This window comes from Salvelinus fontinalis, chromosome 16, assembly GCF_029448725.1.
Source record: "Salvelinus fontinalis isolate EN_2023a chromosome 16, ASM2944872v1, whole genome shotgun sequence".
NCBI classification, from domain to species: domain Eukaryota; kingdom Metazoa; phylum Chordata; class Actinopteri; order Salmoniformes; family Salmonidae; genus Salvelinus; species Salvelinus fontinalis.
Window position 1 is genome coordinate 13,042,088 of NC_074680.1, and position 18,654 is coordinate 13,060,741.

Below are 18,654 nucleotides of genomic sequence, written 5' to 3' on the forward strand. Positions count from 1 at the left end.
CAAAATATGTGTAACCGACCAATTTTATTTGATACACACATACAGACATCTAGCTGACTCTTTTACCCCCAACCACTTCACACACACAGTGAGATTGAGATAAAACGTAACCCATTCACACACCCTAATCTAATTTGCATACAAAAACTAACCTTTGTCCTCCCGTGAATGCCCAGCTTCCGCTTGACAGGTAAAGCCCCTGACGTCTCCAACTCCGGAGGAACTTTTTAATGAAAATACAAAATAAAGACGTAGGCCTGTCTGTTTTCCTCCAAGAAATAGCCTATATCTTGACAAATATACTGCAACAGTATGTGTGGTTTCGGTAAGTGAACTTTAGATAACTTTTTTTGTACCGGAGAAAGCTACCTTTGATGTGCACAGGTAAATTCTTGTTTTCACTTTGGCAAGGCAACCATTCTGTCACCCGATTAGAAAGCCCTTTGTCTTGAGTCTCAGCTCCATTACATTGCGCATACAGTGCCTTCAGAAAGTATTCACACCCTTTGACTTTTTTCACATTTTGTTGTGTGACAAAATGGGATTAACATTAATAAAAAATAAAAAAAATGTAATGATCAACGATCTACACAAAATAGTCAGAAATGTAAAGTGGAAGTAAAATTCTAACATCTGTAAAAAAAAATATATATATGAAAAATACAACACTATATCTTGATCAGATAAGTATTCAACCCTGTGAGTCAATACATGTTAGAATCACCTTTGGCAGCGATTACAGCTGAGAGTCTTTCTGAGTAAGTCTCTAAGAGCATTTCACACCTGGATTGTGCAACATTTGGCCATTATTATTTTCTAAATTCTTCAAGCTCTGTCAAATTGGTTTTTGATCATTACTAGAAAATAATTTTCAGGTCTTGGCTTAGATTTATAGATTCGGCCTAGTGTTGTAGGTTATTGTCCTGCTGAAAGGTGAATTCCTCTCCCTGTGTCTGGTGGAAAGCAGACTGAACAAAGTTTTCATCTGATTTTGCCTGTGCTGAGCTGCATTCAGTTTCTTTTTTTATCCTGAAAAACTTCCCAGTCTCTAACGATTACAAGCATACCCCTTTTTTTGTTGTTTACATTATAATTTAAAATTTATTTTAACCTTTATTTAACTAGGCAAGTCAGTTATGAACAAATTCTTACTTACAATGACGGCCTACACCGGCCAAACCCAGACGACTCTGGGCCAATTGTGCGCCGCCCTATGGGACTCCCAATCACAGCCGGTTGTGATATACAGCCTGGAATCGAACCAGGGTGTCTGTAGTGACACCTCAAGCACTGAGATGCAGTGCCTTAGACAGATGTGCAACTCGGGAGCCCCCTAACATGATGCAGCCACCACTATGCTTGAAAATATGGAGAGTGGTACTCAGTAATGTTTTGTATTGAATTTTCCCCAAACATAATAACACCTTGTATTCAAGAAAAAAAGTGAATTGCTTTGCCACGGGATGCATGTTTTGGAAAATGTATGTTCTGTACAAGCTTCCTTCTTTTCACTCTGTCATTTAGGTTAGTATTGTGGAGTAACTATAATGTTGTTGATCCATCCTCAGTTTTCTCCTTTCACAGCCATTAAACTCTGTAACTGTTTGAAAGTCACCATTGGCCTCATGGTAAAATCCCTGAGCAGTTTCCTTCCTCTCCTGCAACTGAGTTTGGAAGGACGCCTGTGTCTTTGTAGTAACTTGGTGTATTTGATACACCCTCCAAAGTATAATAACTTCACCATGCTCAAAGGGATATTTAATGTCTGTTTTGCTTTTTACACATCTACCAATAGGTTCCCTTCTTTGTGAGGCATTGGAAAACCTGGCTGGTCTTTGTGGTTGAATCTGTGTTTGAAATTCACTGCTCGACTGAGGGACCTTACAATTATCTGTGTGTGGGGGGTACAGAGAAGAGGTAGTCATTCAAAAATCATGTTAAACTCTATTATTGCAGACAGAGTGAGTCCCTGCGATGTATTATTTGACTTGTTAGGCAGATTTTTACTCCTGTACTTATTTAGGCTTCACATAACAAAGTGGTTGAATACTTATTGACCAAAGACATTTCAGCTGTTCATCTAGATTTTTTAAATGTATTTTTTAACATAATTCCACTTTGACATTATGGGGTATTGTGTGTAGGCCAGTGACACAAAATCTCAATTTAAATTCAGGCTGTAACACAACAAAATGTGGAAAGGAAATGGGTGTGAATATGTTCAGAAGACACTGTAGAGTCATTAGACAAAGGCGTCTTCTGTACGGCGGGATGTTTGTTAAGAGCTCCGAGCTCTGTCTGAGTATTAACGTCCATTACGCTTTTGGAAGCATGAGGACCTTGTCTTTCATATCAGCGAGAAATAATTGATACACACCTTTTATAGGGTTAGTTTTCCCACACGGCCGTATTGTCACGATCGTCTATGGGTGAGAGAGAGGACCAAGGCGCAGAGGGGCAGCTCCGGACTGAGGGGCAGCTCCGGACTGAGGGGCAGCTCCGGACTGAGGGGCAGCTCCGGACTGAGGGGCAGCTCCGGACTGAGGGGCAGCACCGGACTGAGGGGCGGATCCTGGCTGGCTGGCGGATCCTGGCTGGCGGACGGCTCTGGCGGATCTTGGCTGGCGGACGGCTCTGGCGGATCTTGGCTGGCGGACGGCTCTGGCTGATCCTGGCTGGCGGACGGCTCTGGCTGATCCTGGCTGGCGGACGGCTCTGGCTGATCCTGGCTGGCGGACGGCTCTGGCTGATCCTGGCTGGCGGACGGCTCTGTCTGGTCCTGGCTGGGGGACGGCTCTGAAGGCTCATGGCAGACGGGCGGCTTTGCAGGCTCAGTACAGACGGGCGGCTTTGAAGGCTCAGTACAGACGGACAGTTCAGACGGCGTTGGGCAGACGGGCAGTTCAGGCGCCGTTGGGAAGACGGGCAGTTCAGGCGCCGTTGGGCAGACGGGCAGTTCAGGCGCCGTTGGGCAGACGGGCAGTTCAGGCGCCGTTGGGCAGACGGGCAGTTCAGGCGCCGTTGGGCAGACGGGCAGTTCAGGCGCCGTTGGGCAGACGGGCAGTTCAGGCGCCGTTGGGCAGACGGGCAGTTCAGGCGCCGCTGGGCAGACGGGCAGTTCAGGCGCCGTTGGGCAGACGGGCAGTTCAGGCGCCGCTGGGCAGACGGGCAGTTCAGGCGCCGCTGGGCAGACGGCAGACTCTGGCCGGCTGAGACGCACTGTAGGCCTGGTGCGTGGTACCGGAACTGGAGGTACCGGGCTAAGGCCACGCACCATCAGGCTAGTGCGGGGAACAGCAACAGGGCACACTGGACTCTCAAGGCGTACTATAGGCCTGGTGCGTGGTACCGGCACTGGTGGTACTGGGCTGAGGACACGCACATCAGGGCGAGTACGGGGAGAAGGAACAGTGCGTACAGGGCTCTGGAGACGCACAGGAGGCTTGATGCGTGGTGCCGGAACTGGTGGTAATGGGCTGGAGACACGCACCATAGGGCTAGTGCGTGGAGGAGGAACAGGGCTCTGGAGACGCACTGGAAGCCTGGTGCGTAGTGTAGGCACTGGTGGTACTGGGCTGGAGCGGGGAGGTGGAGCCGGAAATACCGGACCATGCAGGCGTACTGGCTCCGTTGAGCACTGAGCCTGCCCAACCTTACCTGGTTGTATGCTCCCAGTCGCCCGACCGCACCGGACTATGTAGGCGAACCGGGGACACCATGCGTAAGGCTGGTGCCATGTAAGCCGGCCCGAGGAGACGCACTGGTGGCCAGATGCGTTGGGCCGGCTTCATGACATCCGGCTCAACGCTCAATCTAGCCCGGCAGATAAGTGGAGCTGGAATGTACCGAACCGGGCTATGCACTCGTACAGGAGACACCATGCGCTCTACTGCATAACACGGTGTCTGCCAGTACTCTCGCTCTCGACGGTAAGTACAGGGAGTATGCGCAGGTCTCCTACCTGACTTCGCCACACTCCCTTTTGCCCCCCCCCCCCCCCCCCCCAAGAAATTTTTAGGGTTGTACTCGCGGGCTTCCAGCCTTGCTTCCGTGCTGCCTCCTCATATCGCCGCCTCTCTGCTTTCACTGCCTCCAGCTCAGCTTTGGGGCGGCGATATTCTCCTGGTTGAGCCCAAGGTCCCTTACCATCCAATTCGTCCTCCCATGTCCAGAAATCCTGTGTAGGTGGGTCCTGTTGCTGTTTCACACGTCGCTTGGTCCGATTCTGGTGGGTAATTCTGTCACGATCGTCTATGGGTGAGAGAGAGGACCAAGGCGCAGCGTGTGAAAAATACATTCTCTTTTATTTAGAGAAAGGAAAAACACGAAACGAACACTGAATACAAACTAAACAAAACAACAGTGACGCTAAATGACGTAAGTGCAATGACAAGCAACAAACGTTCAACATAGACAATTACCTACAAAACCCCAATGCCTATGACTGCCTTAAATATGGCTCTCAGTCAGAGACAATGAACCACAGCTGCCTCTAATTGAGAACCAATCTAGGCAGCGATAGACATAACTAGACAACTACACTAGACACTGCTCCATACACATACAACACTCCTAGACACTACAAAAACACATACATTCCCCATGTCACACCCTGACCTAACTAAAAAACATAAAGAAAACAAAGAATACTAAGGCCAGGGCGTGACACGTATCTCCATGTTACAGCGTGTGCTTGCGGAAGACAGATGTACGACAGTACTAATTAGCTATCTAGCATGCTCCAAAAACCTGTGGGTAATAGAAGAAGGCCGCCAGAAACGTATTGTCACTGAAAAATTCTGTCGGCTGCAACTGTGATAAAGCCAGTTAAAATAGTGTACAGTAAGTGTTAATTTTGCATTTGTAAAATTATTTTGATCTGATATGAATGTAAAGGGCTTTATGTTTCTAGAAACATATCACAATTGAGAATCGATTTGTGTTTAGATGGAGTATTTGGCTGTTTTGGCTGCCAGAACCAGTCTACCTCTGAAAATAACATACATAGTCCTTCGACCATGAGGAATAACGGTACGGTAGGCTCCTTAAGAGTACATCTTGTCTAGCCTGCCCTGCACAGGTGTTCGTTTGCGTATTTCGAAAGTAAACTGATAATCTACTACTAATGCTTTGAACACTTGCTCTAACGTTTCAGATGCACAGAGTCTAGAGTGACACTTTCAGGAGGCTATACTGTCTTCAGTATTGTGAACGTTTCTCAACAAATAAGTCGAAGTCGGAGAGGCTTGCTGACTTTTGTATGTTAACTCTGTCATTCTCCATGGCGTTCACTGTGTACGCTATTAAACTATGTGTGTTGTGTACAATCACCAACGTGTCTGTGTGTCAGATAAGGAGAAGGGTCCGGGGTGGCTGATGAAGAAGGGGTTTACACTGATCCTAGTGGGCCACATCAACTTCATCCTGGGAGCCATCGTCCACGGCAGCATCTTGCGTCACATCTCCAAACCCAACGACCAGATCACCACCGAGTTCACAGCAGCCAACATCATCTCTGTCACTTCTGGACTGCTGGTCAGTCAGAGAACTATATTATGGGTTACTGTAGTAATAACTAATAACAGGTGATGTTATAGATTTAAAAAACGTACGTTTGTCTTTCCATTTTCAGAGCATTGCAACAGGAATCATTGCCATATTGGTGTCAAGAAATCTGCCCGTTTGGAAACTGGTAAGACCATCACCATCCTTAACAATAACATATCATTTGTAAGCCTTTAAGTCTGCAACCATCACCCCACTGATCTCCCTTGACTACTACTTCTAGTCTTTTTAAGAAATATTTGTGTGTTGAAAATGCCTAACCACATACACTTCAAACAGACAGACATACCCAACCAGATACACCCCCAGGGGTTTCTTCACTGTACCCAAACCAAAAACAGATTTAATGTGTCGCTCAGTTATGTATAGAGACATGTCACCGTGGAATGCTCTGCACCAAAAAAGCACTCAGGCAAAAAGCAAGTGTAGCTTAAAAAAACACACACACAAAAAAATGTATATTACAGGGCCTCTCCTCTTCTAAAGATCTAATTTAACTGTATGTATGAATATGTATATTTTAGTGTGTAAATAGTATTTTTGTTGTCTCTTGGTGTCTTTGCAATATAACTCTATTATATATATTTGTTTTATGTAATAAAAATATTATTAATGTCCTTGTCTATAACTGTTCTGTACATGTATTTGTACTTTTTATGTGGACCTCAGGAAGAGTAGCTGCTGCATGTGCAGTAGCTAATGTGGATGCTAATAAACTAAACTTGACTTCACCCCTCTTTCCCTCCTTTCTTCTCTGTCTATGCCCCCTCCTCTTGCTCTCTCTCCTCTCCTTCTCTCCCCCAACTCCAGCACATAGGTCTTCTGATTAGTTCCTTCCTGAATGCCCTACTCTCTGCGGCCTGCGGCGTCGGGCTCCTATTGGCTATTAGCCTCACAATTACCAATGAGGGGCGGGGCCTCATGATGGGCTGCAACTTCACTGACCAGCCAATCAATGCCCGCTCGCCAGTCAATGCAGACTGCCCCTTCGACACCACACGGATATATGTACGTCTCTACCACTCTCTCTACACCACTCTCTCTCTACCACTCTCTCTCTGCCCCTTTGACACCACACCAATATACGTCTCTCTCTCTCTCTCTCTCTCTACCTCTACTTATCTCTCTCTTCAGGACACTACCCTGTCTCTGTGGTTCCCATGTGTTCTGCTGGCAGGACTGGAAACAGGACTGTCCATCTGGTGCTTCGTAGTGGGACTGGTACTGAGGGGTCTAGGACCCTGCGCACACGCATACCTCAAAGAACAGGTAAAACACACACACATACAGTGCATTTGGAAAGTATTCAGACCCCTTGACTTTTTCCACATTTTCTTATGTTACAGCATTCTAAAATTTATTAAATTGTTGTTTTTCCCCCCTCATCAATCTACACACAATACCCCATAATGACAAAGAAAAAACAGTTGTTTTGTTTTGCATATTTATATGCTTGGCATTCAGGCCAAAGAGTTCAATCTTGGTTTCATCAGACCAGATAATCTTGTTTCTCATGGCCTGAGCATCCTTTAGGTGCCTTTTGGGAAAAATCCAATCGGGCTGTCATGTGCCTGTTACTGAGGAGTAGCTTCCATCTGGCCACTCTACCATAAAGGCCTGATTGGTGGAGTGCTGCAGAAATGGTTGTCCTTCTGGAAGGTTCTCCCATCTCCACAGAGGAACCCCAGATTGTTCAGTTTGGCCGGGCGGTGAAAAGAGTCTTGGTGGTTCCAAACTTCTTCCATTTAAGAATGATGGAGGCCACTGTGTTCTTGGGGACCTTCAATGTTGCAGAATTATTTTGGTACCCTTCCCCAGATCTGTGCCTCGATACAATCCTGTCTCAGAGCTCTCTGGACAATTCCTTCGACCTCATGGCTTGGTTTTTGCTCTGACATGCACTGTCAACTGTGGGACGTTTCCAAATCATGTCCAATCAATTGAATTTAGCACAGGTGAACTCCAAAAAAGTTGTAGAAACATTTCAAGGATAATTAATGGAAACAGGATGCACCTGAACTAAATTTCGAGTCTCATAGCAGAGGGTCTGAATACTTATGTAAATAAGGTATTTCTATTTTTTATTTGTAATACATTTTTGCATCGTCATTATGGGGTATTGTGTGTAGGTTGAGGGGCAAAAAATATTTAATCAATTTTAGAACAAAGCTGTAACTTAACAACATGTGGAAAAGGGGAAGGAGTCTAAATACATTCCGAATACACACACACTATCCACGAATCCCCATCTCACCTGTCTCTTTTCTCTGTGCCAGCTGGAGGAAGAGGCTCTGACCAATAGGGCAGCAGCAGATCCAGAGTACTCACCCCAAGGCCAAAGCCTGATTGGATAGAGGACTGTCACAGTCAGGGAGGTGAGGGATCAGTCCACCGGTGCTTGAGCCTTCCCCTAGCCCTTTCTCCGTTTCTATTTTTTTTGTTTTAAAATTATCTTTATACAAGTTTTTTTTCACATTTTACAAACATAATACATGAATTAATATAAATGCTAATATTTTCACATCCATACATGGGTTCATAATTAGGCTTCTTAACATGATTTACATATTTTCTCCTTTTCCATTCCTCTAGGTGGTGCCATGGTGCCTAGTGCTACTTGTTTTAGTAAATCCTCAAAAACATGAGTTCATGGTTTTATGACTGCGCAATTACTGTTTTACCATGTCATTTTAAAGTAAATACCTGGTCATTTCTGTACCGTAATCTGAAACACTACACATCTAATAATTTCATAGATCTGATTTTTTTTTAACTAATACCTCCTCTCTCATGCTCTCTTCCCAACATTGTTTAATGACGAAAGTGATGACTGAACCTCGTCCTCTTCAGAGAACCTCCCTGATGCCTATACCTCCACTCATACCAAAGACTCCTCTCCCTCTCAGTGAGCGGCTAGACTGTAAGATGACCATGTCTCTGTATTTGTTCACGTCTGCTGAGAAAGTCAAACCTCCCATTGATCCGCCAACTACATTTCACAAATGCAAAATGACAAACGCCTTTAGTGTAGAGATTATTCATGGGATGAATATCCTCGTTTTAGTATTCCGCTATGATCATGGAAATGATTGTATTTAATCCCATTTGGCATTTATCATGCTTCATGCTCTGTTATTCCCATGCTTGATTTTAACGGCTGGGCGTTATGCCTAAAAATCTTATCTGCATTTTTTTCTGACTTATGGGCAATTCACGATATGCTTTGTTGTACAATTAAAGGTCAAATACACTGCATTTCAAATAGTCAGCAAGAATCTAATGAATTCAGGGCTTGTGAAGTTATACCTAGGCTAAATATAAGCCTTCCACAACCACAAGACCCACTGATATAGTTTAACCTGCTTTTTGCAGTAATCGCTGATCTGGCTTTGTAGTCTGTCTATGAATATGCCCTTTTTGTTACAAAGTTAACCCGAACCATGCATAAAGCACATTCACTTATAATGACTAACTTCTTGTAGCAGGCATTATAGAAAATTAACACTTAGCTCATAAACAATCTCTCAAGCACAAGCCCACGTGCTACTGAGTAACCAGCTAATATTTATATTTCAAGTTTAGCCAACTTGGATTTATTTGCTAACAAAGTAGAACAGTTTGTTCTACCTTGTTATGAACACACCCTTCTGTCCATCTACCAACTGTTTGAACGGCATGCTAGCCTGTCAGATATTGAAATCAAGTGGTCTACCTTATTTCTCAAAATGAGTATGAATATTATTGCACATTTATAAAACACAGACTAGACAGCTAGTATAACAGTCTTTGGCTAAAATGCTGCTCGAGGTACGTGGTACTGCAATGCAGCGCATGACAAACTGAGCATTCATTTTCCAAAATTGTTACTCCTGTTTTAGTAGTCTGCTCTCGTGCAGTTTGAGGAGTTGAGACATAAACGGGTATCTTTAGAGGTTAACTTATCCTCTATTACAGTAAAAAATAATATCTCGTCTTTCGGTGTCCATATGACTGATTCTGTTGGACCAAACCTCAAATGCAAATAGTGACTAGCAAGTTGAAACCACTTGTCACAGAGTGAATGAAGTGATCTCTCGTCTTTGTTGTTGTGAGTGGCAGGGAGAGGGACTTGGTGTGTGTGTGTAAGGTGAAGGTGCAGTCACAGCAGATGGAGCGAAGAAAACGAGACCAAAAAGGCATGAGAACAAGCGGACATAAACGCTCATAAAAACTAAAAATAAACATGATACTTTTTGCGATACAGGCATTTGGAATATCGCGCAAAAACACTATTTCAAATTAATTCAATATAATCGCCCAGCCCTACTTGATATATGTAGGAATATAGCAATAGCCTGCCTGAGAAGGGTTCTGGGGTTCAATATCAACTGTCTTGAATTGCATCCTCTCCTATCCCCCAGTTTTTTTTCCCCCGATGGTGCATATGAAGGAAAGGAAACGGGGAGAGGAAACCACTTTAGAGTACTGAGACGCGCCCTGAGAGTTTGTTTCAGGCGTAGCTGGGGGGGTGCTCACATTCCCCAACACCAGGCAGAAGCGATCAGCTCAGCGCTGATGCGGTTAATCTGGGGCTGGGTTAAATCGAGCAGGGTGTAATCTTTGCATGCAAGGCTAATCCCCCAAACCGAGGGGAAAATCAATATTGACATAAGGAGGTGACTGACACTATAAAGCGGGTTACCTGTGCGTGCCCGGCTGAAGGTTGTCCCTCCAGGGCTGCTGTAGCTGAAGGGTGTCCCTCCAGGGCTGCTGTATGTTGTTGATACTACAGTAGTAATACTACAGTAGTAGTACTACAATGTGGCTTTGGAGTGATAAGTTAATGTAAGGCTACTCATCAAGATGAGCTGGATTTCAGAGTTTAAACCCTGGTGTATTGTCTGGATTGTGCTCTATCAGAATGTGGTTCATTTATGTTTTGTGTATAAGAGTTGGGGCAATATCCTATTTATTCAGTAAATGAAGTTAATTTCAATTAAGTTTTAATACTTATTTTTTTTAAACATGAGTGGAATTTCATTTCACCTCCTGAATAAACTGAATTGATCTACAGTAAGCGTACATATTCCTTTATTTATATGACGCCGACAAAAACAATAAACAATCCAAAACAACCGTGAAGCTAAAGGGCTATGTGCCACAAACAAAGTTAACTTCAACAAAGACAGGTGGGAAAAAGGGATACCTAAGTATGGTTCTCAATCAGAAACAACAATAGACAGCTGTCCCTGATTGAGAACCCTACCTGGCCAAAACATAGAAATAACAAATAATAGAACTAAAGAACATAGAATACCCACCCCAATACACACCCTGACCAAACCAAATAGAGACATAAAAAGGCTCTCTAAGGTCAGGGCGTGACAGCCTAATGCATTTAAACTCAATTTTTCACAATTCCTGACATTTAATCCTAGTAAAAATTCCCAGTCATAGGCCAGTTAGGATCACCACTTTATTTTATGAATGTGAAATGTCAGAATATTTTTCATATTTCTTCCATCACATTCCCAGTGGGTCAGACGTTTACATACACTCAATTAGTATTTGGTAGCATTGCCTTTAAATTGTTTAACTTGGGTCAATCGTTTTGGGTAGCCTTCCACAAGCTTCCCACAATAAGTTCGGTGAATTTTGGCCCATTCCTCCTGACAGACCTGGTGTAACTGAGTCAGGTTTGTAGGCCTCTTTGCTCGCACGGGCTTTTTCAGTTCTGCCCACAAATCTTCTATAGGATTGAGGTCAGGGCTTTGTGATGGCCACTCCAATACCTTGACTTTGTTGTCCTTAAGACATTTAAGGGTCCATTTGGAAGACCCAGAGTTTAAACCCTGGTGGATTGTCTGGACTTTTGTACCAAGCTTTAACTTCCTGACTGATGTCTTGAGATGTTGCTTCAATATATCCTCATAATTTTCCTACCTCATGATGCCATCTATTTTGTGAAGTGCACCAGTCCCTCCTGCAGCAAAGCACCGCCACAACATGATGCTGCCACCCCCGGGCTTCACAGTTGGGATGGTGTTCTTCGGCTTGCAAGCTTCCACATTTTTCCTCCAAACATAACGATGGTCATTATGGCCAAACAGTTCTATGTGTTTCATCAGACCAGAGGACATTTCTCCAAAAATTACGATCTTTGTCCCCATGTGCAGTTGCAAACCGTAGTCTGGCTTTTTAATGACGGTTTTGGAGCAGTGGCTTCTTCCTTACTGAGCGGCCTTTCAGGTTATGTCGATATAGGACTCGTTTTACTGTGGATATAGATACTTTTGTACCTGTTTCCTCCAACATCTTCACAAGGTCCTTTGCTGTTGTTCTGGGATTGATTTGCACTTTTCACACCAAAGTACGTTCATTTCCAGGAGACAGAACGCGTCTCCTTCCTGAGCGGTATGATGGCTGCGTGGTCCCATGGTGTTTATACTTGCGTACTATTGTTTGTACTGATGAACGCGGTACCTTCAGGCGTTTGGAAATTGCTCCCAAGGATGAACCAGACTTGTGGAGGTATACAATTTATTTTCTGAGGTCTTGGCTGATTTCTTTTGATTTTTCCATGTCAAGCAAAGAGGCACTGTGTTTGAAGGTAGGCCTTGAAATACATCCACAGGTACACCTCCAATTGACTCAAATAATGTCAATTAGCCTATCATTTTCTGTAATTTTCCAAGCTGTTTAAAGGCACAGTCAATTTAGTGTATGTTAACTTCTGACCCACTGGAATTGTGATACAGTGAGTTATAAGTGAAATAATCTGTCTGTAAACAATTGTTGGAAAAATTACTATTGTCATGCACAAAGTAGATGTCCTAACCGACTTGCCAAAACTATAGTTTAACAAGAAATTTGTTGTTGAAAAACAAGTTTTAATGACTCCAACCTAAGTGTATGTAAACTTCCGACTTCAACTGTAAGATGGTTTTTGGTTTCCTGAGGTATTTGTACCAGAAGTTGCATCAGCTTTGTTTTTGTTGATTTTATGTCACACTGATCAATGTGTTCAAAGTTTTTTATATATATTAAATCTGCTTCAAATGAATGTTTACTATTTGACTAATCATTGCTATCCTCAGAATTACTTGACAGGGAAGAAATGCACAGCACAATCTCACACACGCATCACTAGTGATGGGGGGGATTGTTACTGTTACATATCGGGATATTATTTTTGATGATATATGGTATTGTTTGACTATTTTGCAATTTTTATTTCAGCACTAGTTGGCTATACCCACATCAAAACTTCATAGCTCATTCATAGCTTTTTCTCCATCTTTTTAAAAAGGGAGCCAATTTGTTTTCAGCACTTTTATTTCCATGTCTGATCAACACTTAATTACGGCTCTTTCTTCTCCCAAACATACGGTGAGCTATATGTTTGGAACATCGAAAAATCATAGTATTGAATCTCAATACATATAGAATCATGAGAATCGCAATACATATCATATCGGTACCAAAGTATCTTAATAATATATTGTGAGGTCCCTGGCAATTCCCAGCCCTACGCATCACGAGTTTCCATCATAGGCTGTACTGCCTATTGTTGAGTAGGCTTGCAACTGCAATAAATAAATACAAATCAAATTGTGGGCTTTAGGCCTACTCACATATTTTACCTTGGGTGTGTTCTCCGCATTACTGTTTGTTTACCTTACACTGAGTGTTGGCATTGGGGTGATGGCTGTAGGGGATGGGAATTTTCATCTCTATTCTGCAGCCTATTATGCAACCATGAATAAATGCACAGTATATATATATATATAACATTGGATATGATGTTAATTATATTTGGATTTCTCTATGATATATATAATCAATTGAACTGATTGATGATCATTTTGCAGAATGCAGTCAGTTGGCTCTTATTGCGCTGCGCGCTCTCACTCAAAGCGCGCGTCCGGGAATAGATAATTGAATGGATTTACAAGCACAGCAGCAGCGACAGAGAGAGTGAGGTGCTTATGTGTGTATTGTAACTGGAATTAACAGCGGCGAAGAGCACTGCAGATCAAGCATAATTCAAATTGAAGGTGCAGTTTAGCTTTTTCTATTTGTGTGCAAACGGGCTTGAAAATTTACATGTTTCTACGAAGCGTTTGTTCGTGTTATATCTTGGAAGATTTTGTCACACTGACTGACAATTTTTTTTTTGAGGTACAGTAGCGACAGGTTTTAATAACTGCTACAACGTCACCATATCACGTTTGCGAGTTAGGTATCGTATACAATGTAAGAATTACGAAACAATTATTTAATTCCTGTCAAAAAACAAATGGTAGCGTTAGCTCAGCTAGCTAACGGTAGGTGTTCGACTCGAGACACGTTGGTGAGCGAGCCTGTAGGTCAGGAGATTGTCAGAATTGTCTTGAGGCTAACGTTAGCAGGGATGTTTTTGGCTAGATAGAAAAATTATGTTCCACTGTATGGTTGCATTGTATTTTGTTGGTATTAACCAGCGTATCTAACGTTACATTATTATACACTCACTGAGGTTGCTGTATAGATATACAGTTTAAATTGCATTTCTTTGCGACACCAGTGACATAGTAATCAACCCGTGATACTAACATTACGAGAGCATGTTAGTTGCCCGGCCAACCTCACACAACCGTGCGGCTAGGGGGTGGGTTGGCATCTATGGTCAGTTTGCAGGGGTTAAATTCTATTGAAAAGAGTGGAAATTCAAGACGAGGAAACATGCTTTGCTAGGCATAATAGATTGACTCGACAGGAAAGGGCGTGTGCGCAGCTGTTTAGTGGCAAATTAACGCCCCACAAACAAGGTTATACTGCAAAAATGTATATAAATTGCTCTGTATAGAAACCACTAGCGTCATTGGACGACTGACACCTACAGGCCTGTAGACCTATTGGACAGTATCATGTTGAAAATGTAATTAAGTGACAGTAATCCAATCCTGACAAATGTATTTCCTAATAAATCACTGAATGTACAAAACATTAAGAACACCTTCCTATTATTGAGTTGCAGTTCTTGACACACACTGGTGTGCCTTGCACCTACTACCATACCCTTGTCAAAGGCACTTCATTTTTTATTTATTTCACCTTTATTTAACCAGGTAGGCCAGACAACTGCGACCTGGCCAAGATGAAGCAAAGCAGTGCGACAAAAACAACAGCGTTACACATGGGATAAACAATCATACAGTCAACAGCACAATAGGAAATCTGTATACAGGTAGTGCAAATGAAGTAGGAGGTAAGGCAATAAAAAGGCCAATAGTGGTGAAGCAATTACAATTTAGCAATTTACACTGGAGTGATATGTGCATATGAGGATGTGCAGGTAGAAATACTGGTGTGCAAAAGAGCAGAAAAACAAAACAATTATGGGGATGAGGTAGGTAGTTGGTTGGATTGGCTATTTACAGATGGGCTGTGTACAGCTGCAGCGATCTGTAAGCTGCTCTGACAGCTGACGCTTAAAGTTAGTGAGGGAGATATGAGTCTCCAACTTCAGTGATATTTTTTTTTTTTTGCAATTCGTTCCAGTCATTGGCAGCAGAGAACTGTAAGGAAAGGTGGCCAAAGAAGGTGTTGTCTTTGGGGATGACCAGTGAGATATACCTGCAGGAGTGCGTGCTATGGGTGGGTGTTGCTATGGTGACCAGTGAGCTGAGATAAGGCGGAGCATTACCTAGCAAGGACTTATAGATGACCTACAGCCAGTGGGTTTTGCGACGAATATGTAGCGAGGACCAGCCAACGAGAGTATACAGGTCGCAGTGGTGGGTAGTATATGGGGCTTTGGTGACAAATCTTTTCTTGCCCATTCACCCTATGAATTGGCACACCTACACATGTCTCACGGCTTAAAAATATATATTTTTTACCTGTCTCCTCCCCTTCATCTACACTGATTTTAAGTGGATTTAACATGTAACATCAATAAGGGATCATAGGTTTCACCTGGATTCACCTGGTCTGTCTGTCATGGAAAGAGCAGGTGTTCCTAATGTTTTGTACACTCAGTTGCTGTAAGCCTATGTTTAACTGTTTTCGCCCTTATCAATAACCTAGAAGTAGCTTAGATGTTTCAATTGAAAATGTAATACATAATGTAATATAAGTGACTGTAATAATAATGTAATAACTACAGCATTAAGTCTATTGAATCAGATATGTTGAAGATCTATGGGGACTTGTGTAAATGAGAGATGGGGATGTTGTTTTTCAACTCCCTGGCTCTTGTCACTTATACACATTTAGAGGACTTTCTTGCCACTTGTCTTACCATTCTTTTGTATTTGAACTTGTAGGTCTTGCTTGACGTGTTACTCGGCCGTTGGACGTTCTTTGAAGAAACACTGAAGACTTTCAATAGGAAGTTTCTCATTTTCTTTAATTGGAGAGAAGAACAGAGGACCATAGCTGTACTGGAGGTGGGGGGGAGGAGACGGTGGAACATCTAGGCTGATGATCTCAGCCCTCCAGCGGGTACAGATCCAGCAAGAGAGGGCCTGGAGGAGTGAGGCTGGCTGTGTGGTTCCCGTAGCCAGGCAGGGTGCATTCTCTGGGGGATGGAAGCAGCAGGACTCCCCTGTGAGCTCCACAGATCTCCAGGGTGTGATTGTGGAGAAGAATAATAGCCCCGCTGTTCTCTAATCCCTCATCTCCTCTCTTCATCCCTCTCTCCCCCTACCCTGCTTTGTGAATTGAGGATGAGTGTGAGGTGGGGCTCGCACAGAGACAGGGTCATGTCTAGGTCACTCTTCCTCCTCTTCCTCTGGTCCCTCTGCTCACCCTGTCTGTCTATCCATGCGGAGATAGCAGAGAGTCACAGTACGTTTACCTGTGAGCCAATAGGACTACGGATGTGCCAGGACCTGCCTTACAACACCACCTTCATGCCCAACCTCCTCAACCACTACGACCAGCAGGCGGCCGCGCTCGCCATGGAGGTACTGACTATAGCTGTGTGCGTGTGTGTACCTGACGGTCTTTGCGTTTGTGTATGTGCTTTGCTGTTGCTCCAAAGGGATCCTGGTTTCTGAATAGAGAGTGGTGTGAGATTGTAATAGATTTGATTTGTAATAGAGTTTTGTGTCTGTCTGCTGTGGCTTGGAGGGCATGTGTCATGCAGTATTTTCTGATTTGATGACTCGTGTTTGTCTGTGCATCATCTGCTAGTCACTCCGTTTAGAGAGCCATTACAGTATGTTAACGTTATGGCGTACGGTTATATCTCCAGCCTTTTAATCATGCCCTCATCTGTTTTGTTACCCATCGCCTTAGTACACGTGTATAGCTTCCAAAAACCATCTTTCTGTAGCTCTTAATCTTTGGCCTTATTTTATGGCCTCTCAATAAATCTAGTTGTAGCATGATGAGGATGACCTTACTCATATTTTGCTGCAGCAAAATCTGGTACAGAAATTCCCAGAACAGCTGTTCCTCATCTTCAGATTATTTTGCCCACATCAGAATCAACCGAAACCATCACAGGGAAGAAGAAGAAAAACATGCTGTGCTTTTTTTTCTGCTTATTCAATCATTGAGCATTTTTGTTGAATTTTATCAACATATATTGATGTGAGGATTTAAATGAACATCTGTTGTTGAACTTTATTTAACCTAGTAAAGAAGTAACCTAAGCCCTACCCTTCAGCCCCGGAAGGCAGCTTTACAAAATGCAGTTGTTGCAACAGGAGGACCTGCAATGTGAGACTGTGCTAGTTCTCACTCCCAGTCACTCTGGCAGCATCAGTGGAGAGGTTCTGGTTGTGAGAATCCGCAAAGGAAATTGAATAATATCCCTCACCGGACACTGGCTATACCCGCTCTGATTCATTGTGTGTGTGGAGAATGATGCCACGTACTTTGTCTATGCTTCTGTGTTAGTCTAAGTAATGCCTCTTGCCGCAGGAAGCTGCTTCATCATGTTTTACATGAACAACAACGGTCATTAGCAGGCAGGATAATCCATAGTGACTCCTAGCCGACACACAGCCTGGTCTCTCACTCACTCACACACACACACACACACACACACACACACACACACACACACACACACACACACACACATAGACACACAGACACACAGAGAGAGAGAGACACACACACACACACACACACACACACAGAGCCCAGTCAGCAGCACATGGTTTCCCTGAGGGGACTGAGCCCTGGTGTTAACCGCACCATGCTTCAGTATTACCATGCCTCAGCCATCTGGACAGAACATAATTTCAGCTGTAAACCAACCTACTGTATTTTCCTGTGTGCGCATGCGTGTCTGTGTGTGGCTGGCTTACATCTGTCTCACAAAACCGAGTGTAAGCCCTGCCTTTAGTGAACCACATCCAATTACTGCAACAGAAAAAGCATGTTATATCAAGTAGAGCTGTAGCCCTGGTTGGTACAGGGCTACTTTTGTATGTTTCTATGAGGCCCTGCTACTGTGCTGTTTCCTGTGTGATTGACAACAGGTCCAATGGTGCCAGCTGACATTATTCACCAGTGCTAACTAGCCACTAATCTGCCCCACCGCCCCACAATGGAACGATTGATTCTCAGCGCAGAATGATTCTCCCTCACCCGATACTGCAGTCAATTAAGCCTGGGGGGAAGGAGATGGGAGAGAAAGGGAAAGGGCTGTAGAGTAAGAGGGAAAGAGTGTGTGAATGGGCAAATGAGCTTTTGAGTCACAACAGAGCACCCAATGTAAGCATCCACAAAACTCCCCCTTCACACACATGATGACATCATTCTGGAGCTGGTCTGGTCTGACTATTTTTTTAATGAATAATAATGGATTGGATTTATGTAGTGGCACCCCCTTTCCCCTCTAATAATAACCCTGTACAAGAGAGAGGTAGGTGAGACCTGAGCTAAGGAATTCACCCCCTGAGAGAGAGTGCAGGAGGTAGGATGGAATAACGGGAGAGTATGTGTGTGTTTTTAATGTAAGGGAGCGGGTGAGTGGGATTGAAAGAGAACATGTCTCAGACTCTGGAAGAGAGACAGAGCAGTGTGTGGGAGGTCTGTCTCTACCAGGGCCCCATGGTGGTGATCTTTTCTGTGTTTGTCTCTCTCCCAGCATGGGATCCTGGCTGT

At 43.6% G+C, this 18,654-nt stretch overlaps 2 protein-coding genes across 5 annotated transcripts in view; both read left to right on the forward strand.

The window, feature by feature from the left end:
- The first annotated feature begins 203 nt into the window (after nucleotides 1-203).
- On the forward strand, nucleotides 204-12,497 carry LOC129812660 (keratinocyte-associated protein 3-like). 3 transcript variants are annotated; one of them, XM_055864413.1, is made up of 7 exons: nucleotides 204-325; nucleotides 5,351-5,535; nucleotides 5,633-5,692; nucleotides 6,376-6,573; nucleotides 6,700-6,834; nucleotides 7,842-7,940; nucleotides 8,390-12,497. In XM_055864413.1, exons 1-6 carry the CDS (start codon nucleotides 313-315, stop codon nucleotides 7,917-7,919), a joined length of 669 nt encoding a protein of 222 aa, XP_055720388.1. In that variant the 5' UTR covers nucleotides 204-312; the 3' UTR covers nucleotides 7,920-7,940; nucleotides 8,390-12,497. The 3 variants fall into 3 exon arrangements, with proteins under 3 accessions (XP_055720388.1, XP_055720387.1, XP_055720389.1); XM_055864412.1 differs by lacking the exon at nucleotides 204-325 and having other exon boundaries at nucleotides 4,065-5,535; XM_055864414.1 differs by lacking the exons at nucleotides 204-325; nucleotides 7,842-7,940; nucleotides 8,390-12,497 and adding an exon at nucleotides 7,099-7,424 and having other exon boundaries at nucleotides 4,065-5,535.
- Nucleotides 12,498-13,460: 963 nt separating this feature from the next.
- The window catches only part of LOC129812659 (frizzled-3-like), a 32,983-nt gene continuing 27,789 nt past the window's right edge, over nucleotides 13,461-18,654 (forward strand). The window contains exons 1-2 of one of the 2 annotated variants that reach the window (XM_055864410.1): nucleotides 13,461-13,601; nucleotides 15,855-16,496. In XM_055864410.1, coding sequence (XP_055720385.1) covers nucleotides 16,257-16,496 — 240 coding nt within the window. In that variant the 5' untranslated portion in view covers nucleotides 13,461-13,601; nucleotides 15,855-16,256. Of the gene's footprint in view, nucleotides 13,602-13,625; nucleotides 13,801-15,854; nucleotides 16,497-18,654 lie in introns of those variants that run through there. The other variant, XM_055864411.1, reaches the window with a different exon arrangement.

Coding starts and splice junctions, on each gene's coding strand:
- LOC129812660 (XM_055864412.1), top strand. CDS start 5,311: ATGTGTGTTGTGTACAATCACCAACGTGTCTGTGTGTCAGATAAGGAG. Junction 5,536..5,632: donor CTGTCACTTCTGGACTGCTG/GTCAGTCAGAGA, acceptor TTCCATTTTCAG/AGCATTGCAACAGGAATCAT. Junction 6,574..6,699: donor TCGACACCACACGGATATAT/GTACGTCTCTAC, acceptor CTCTCTCTTCAG/GACACTACCCTGTCTCTGTG.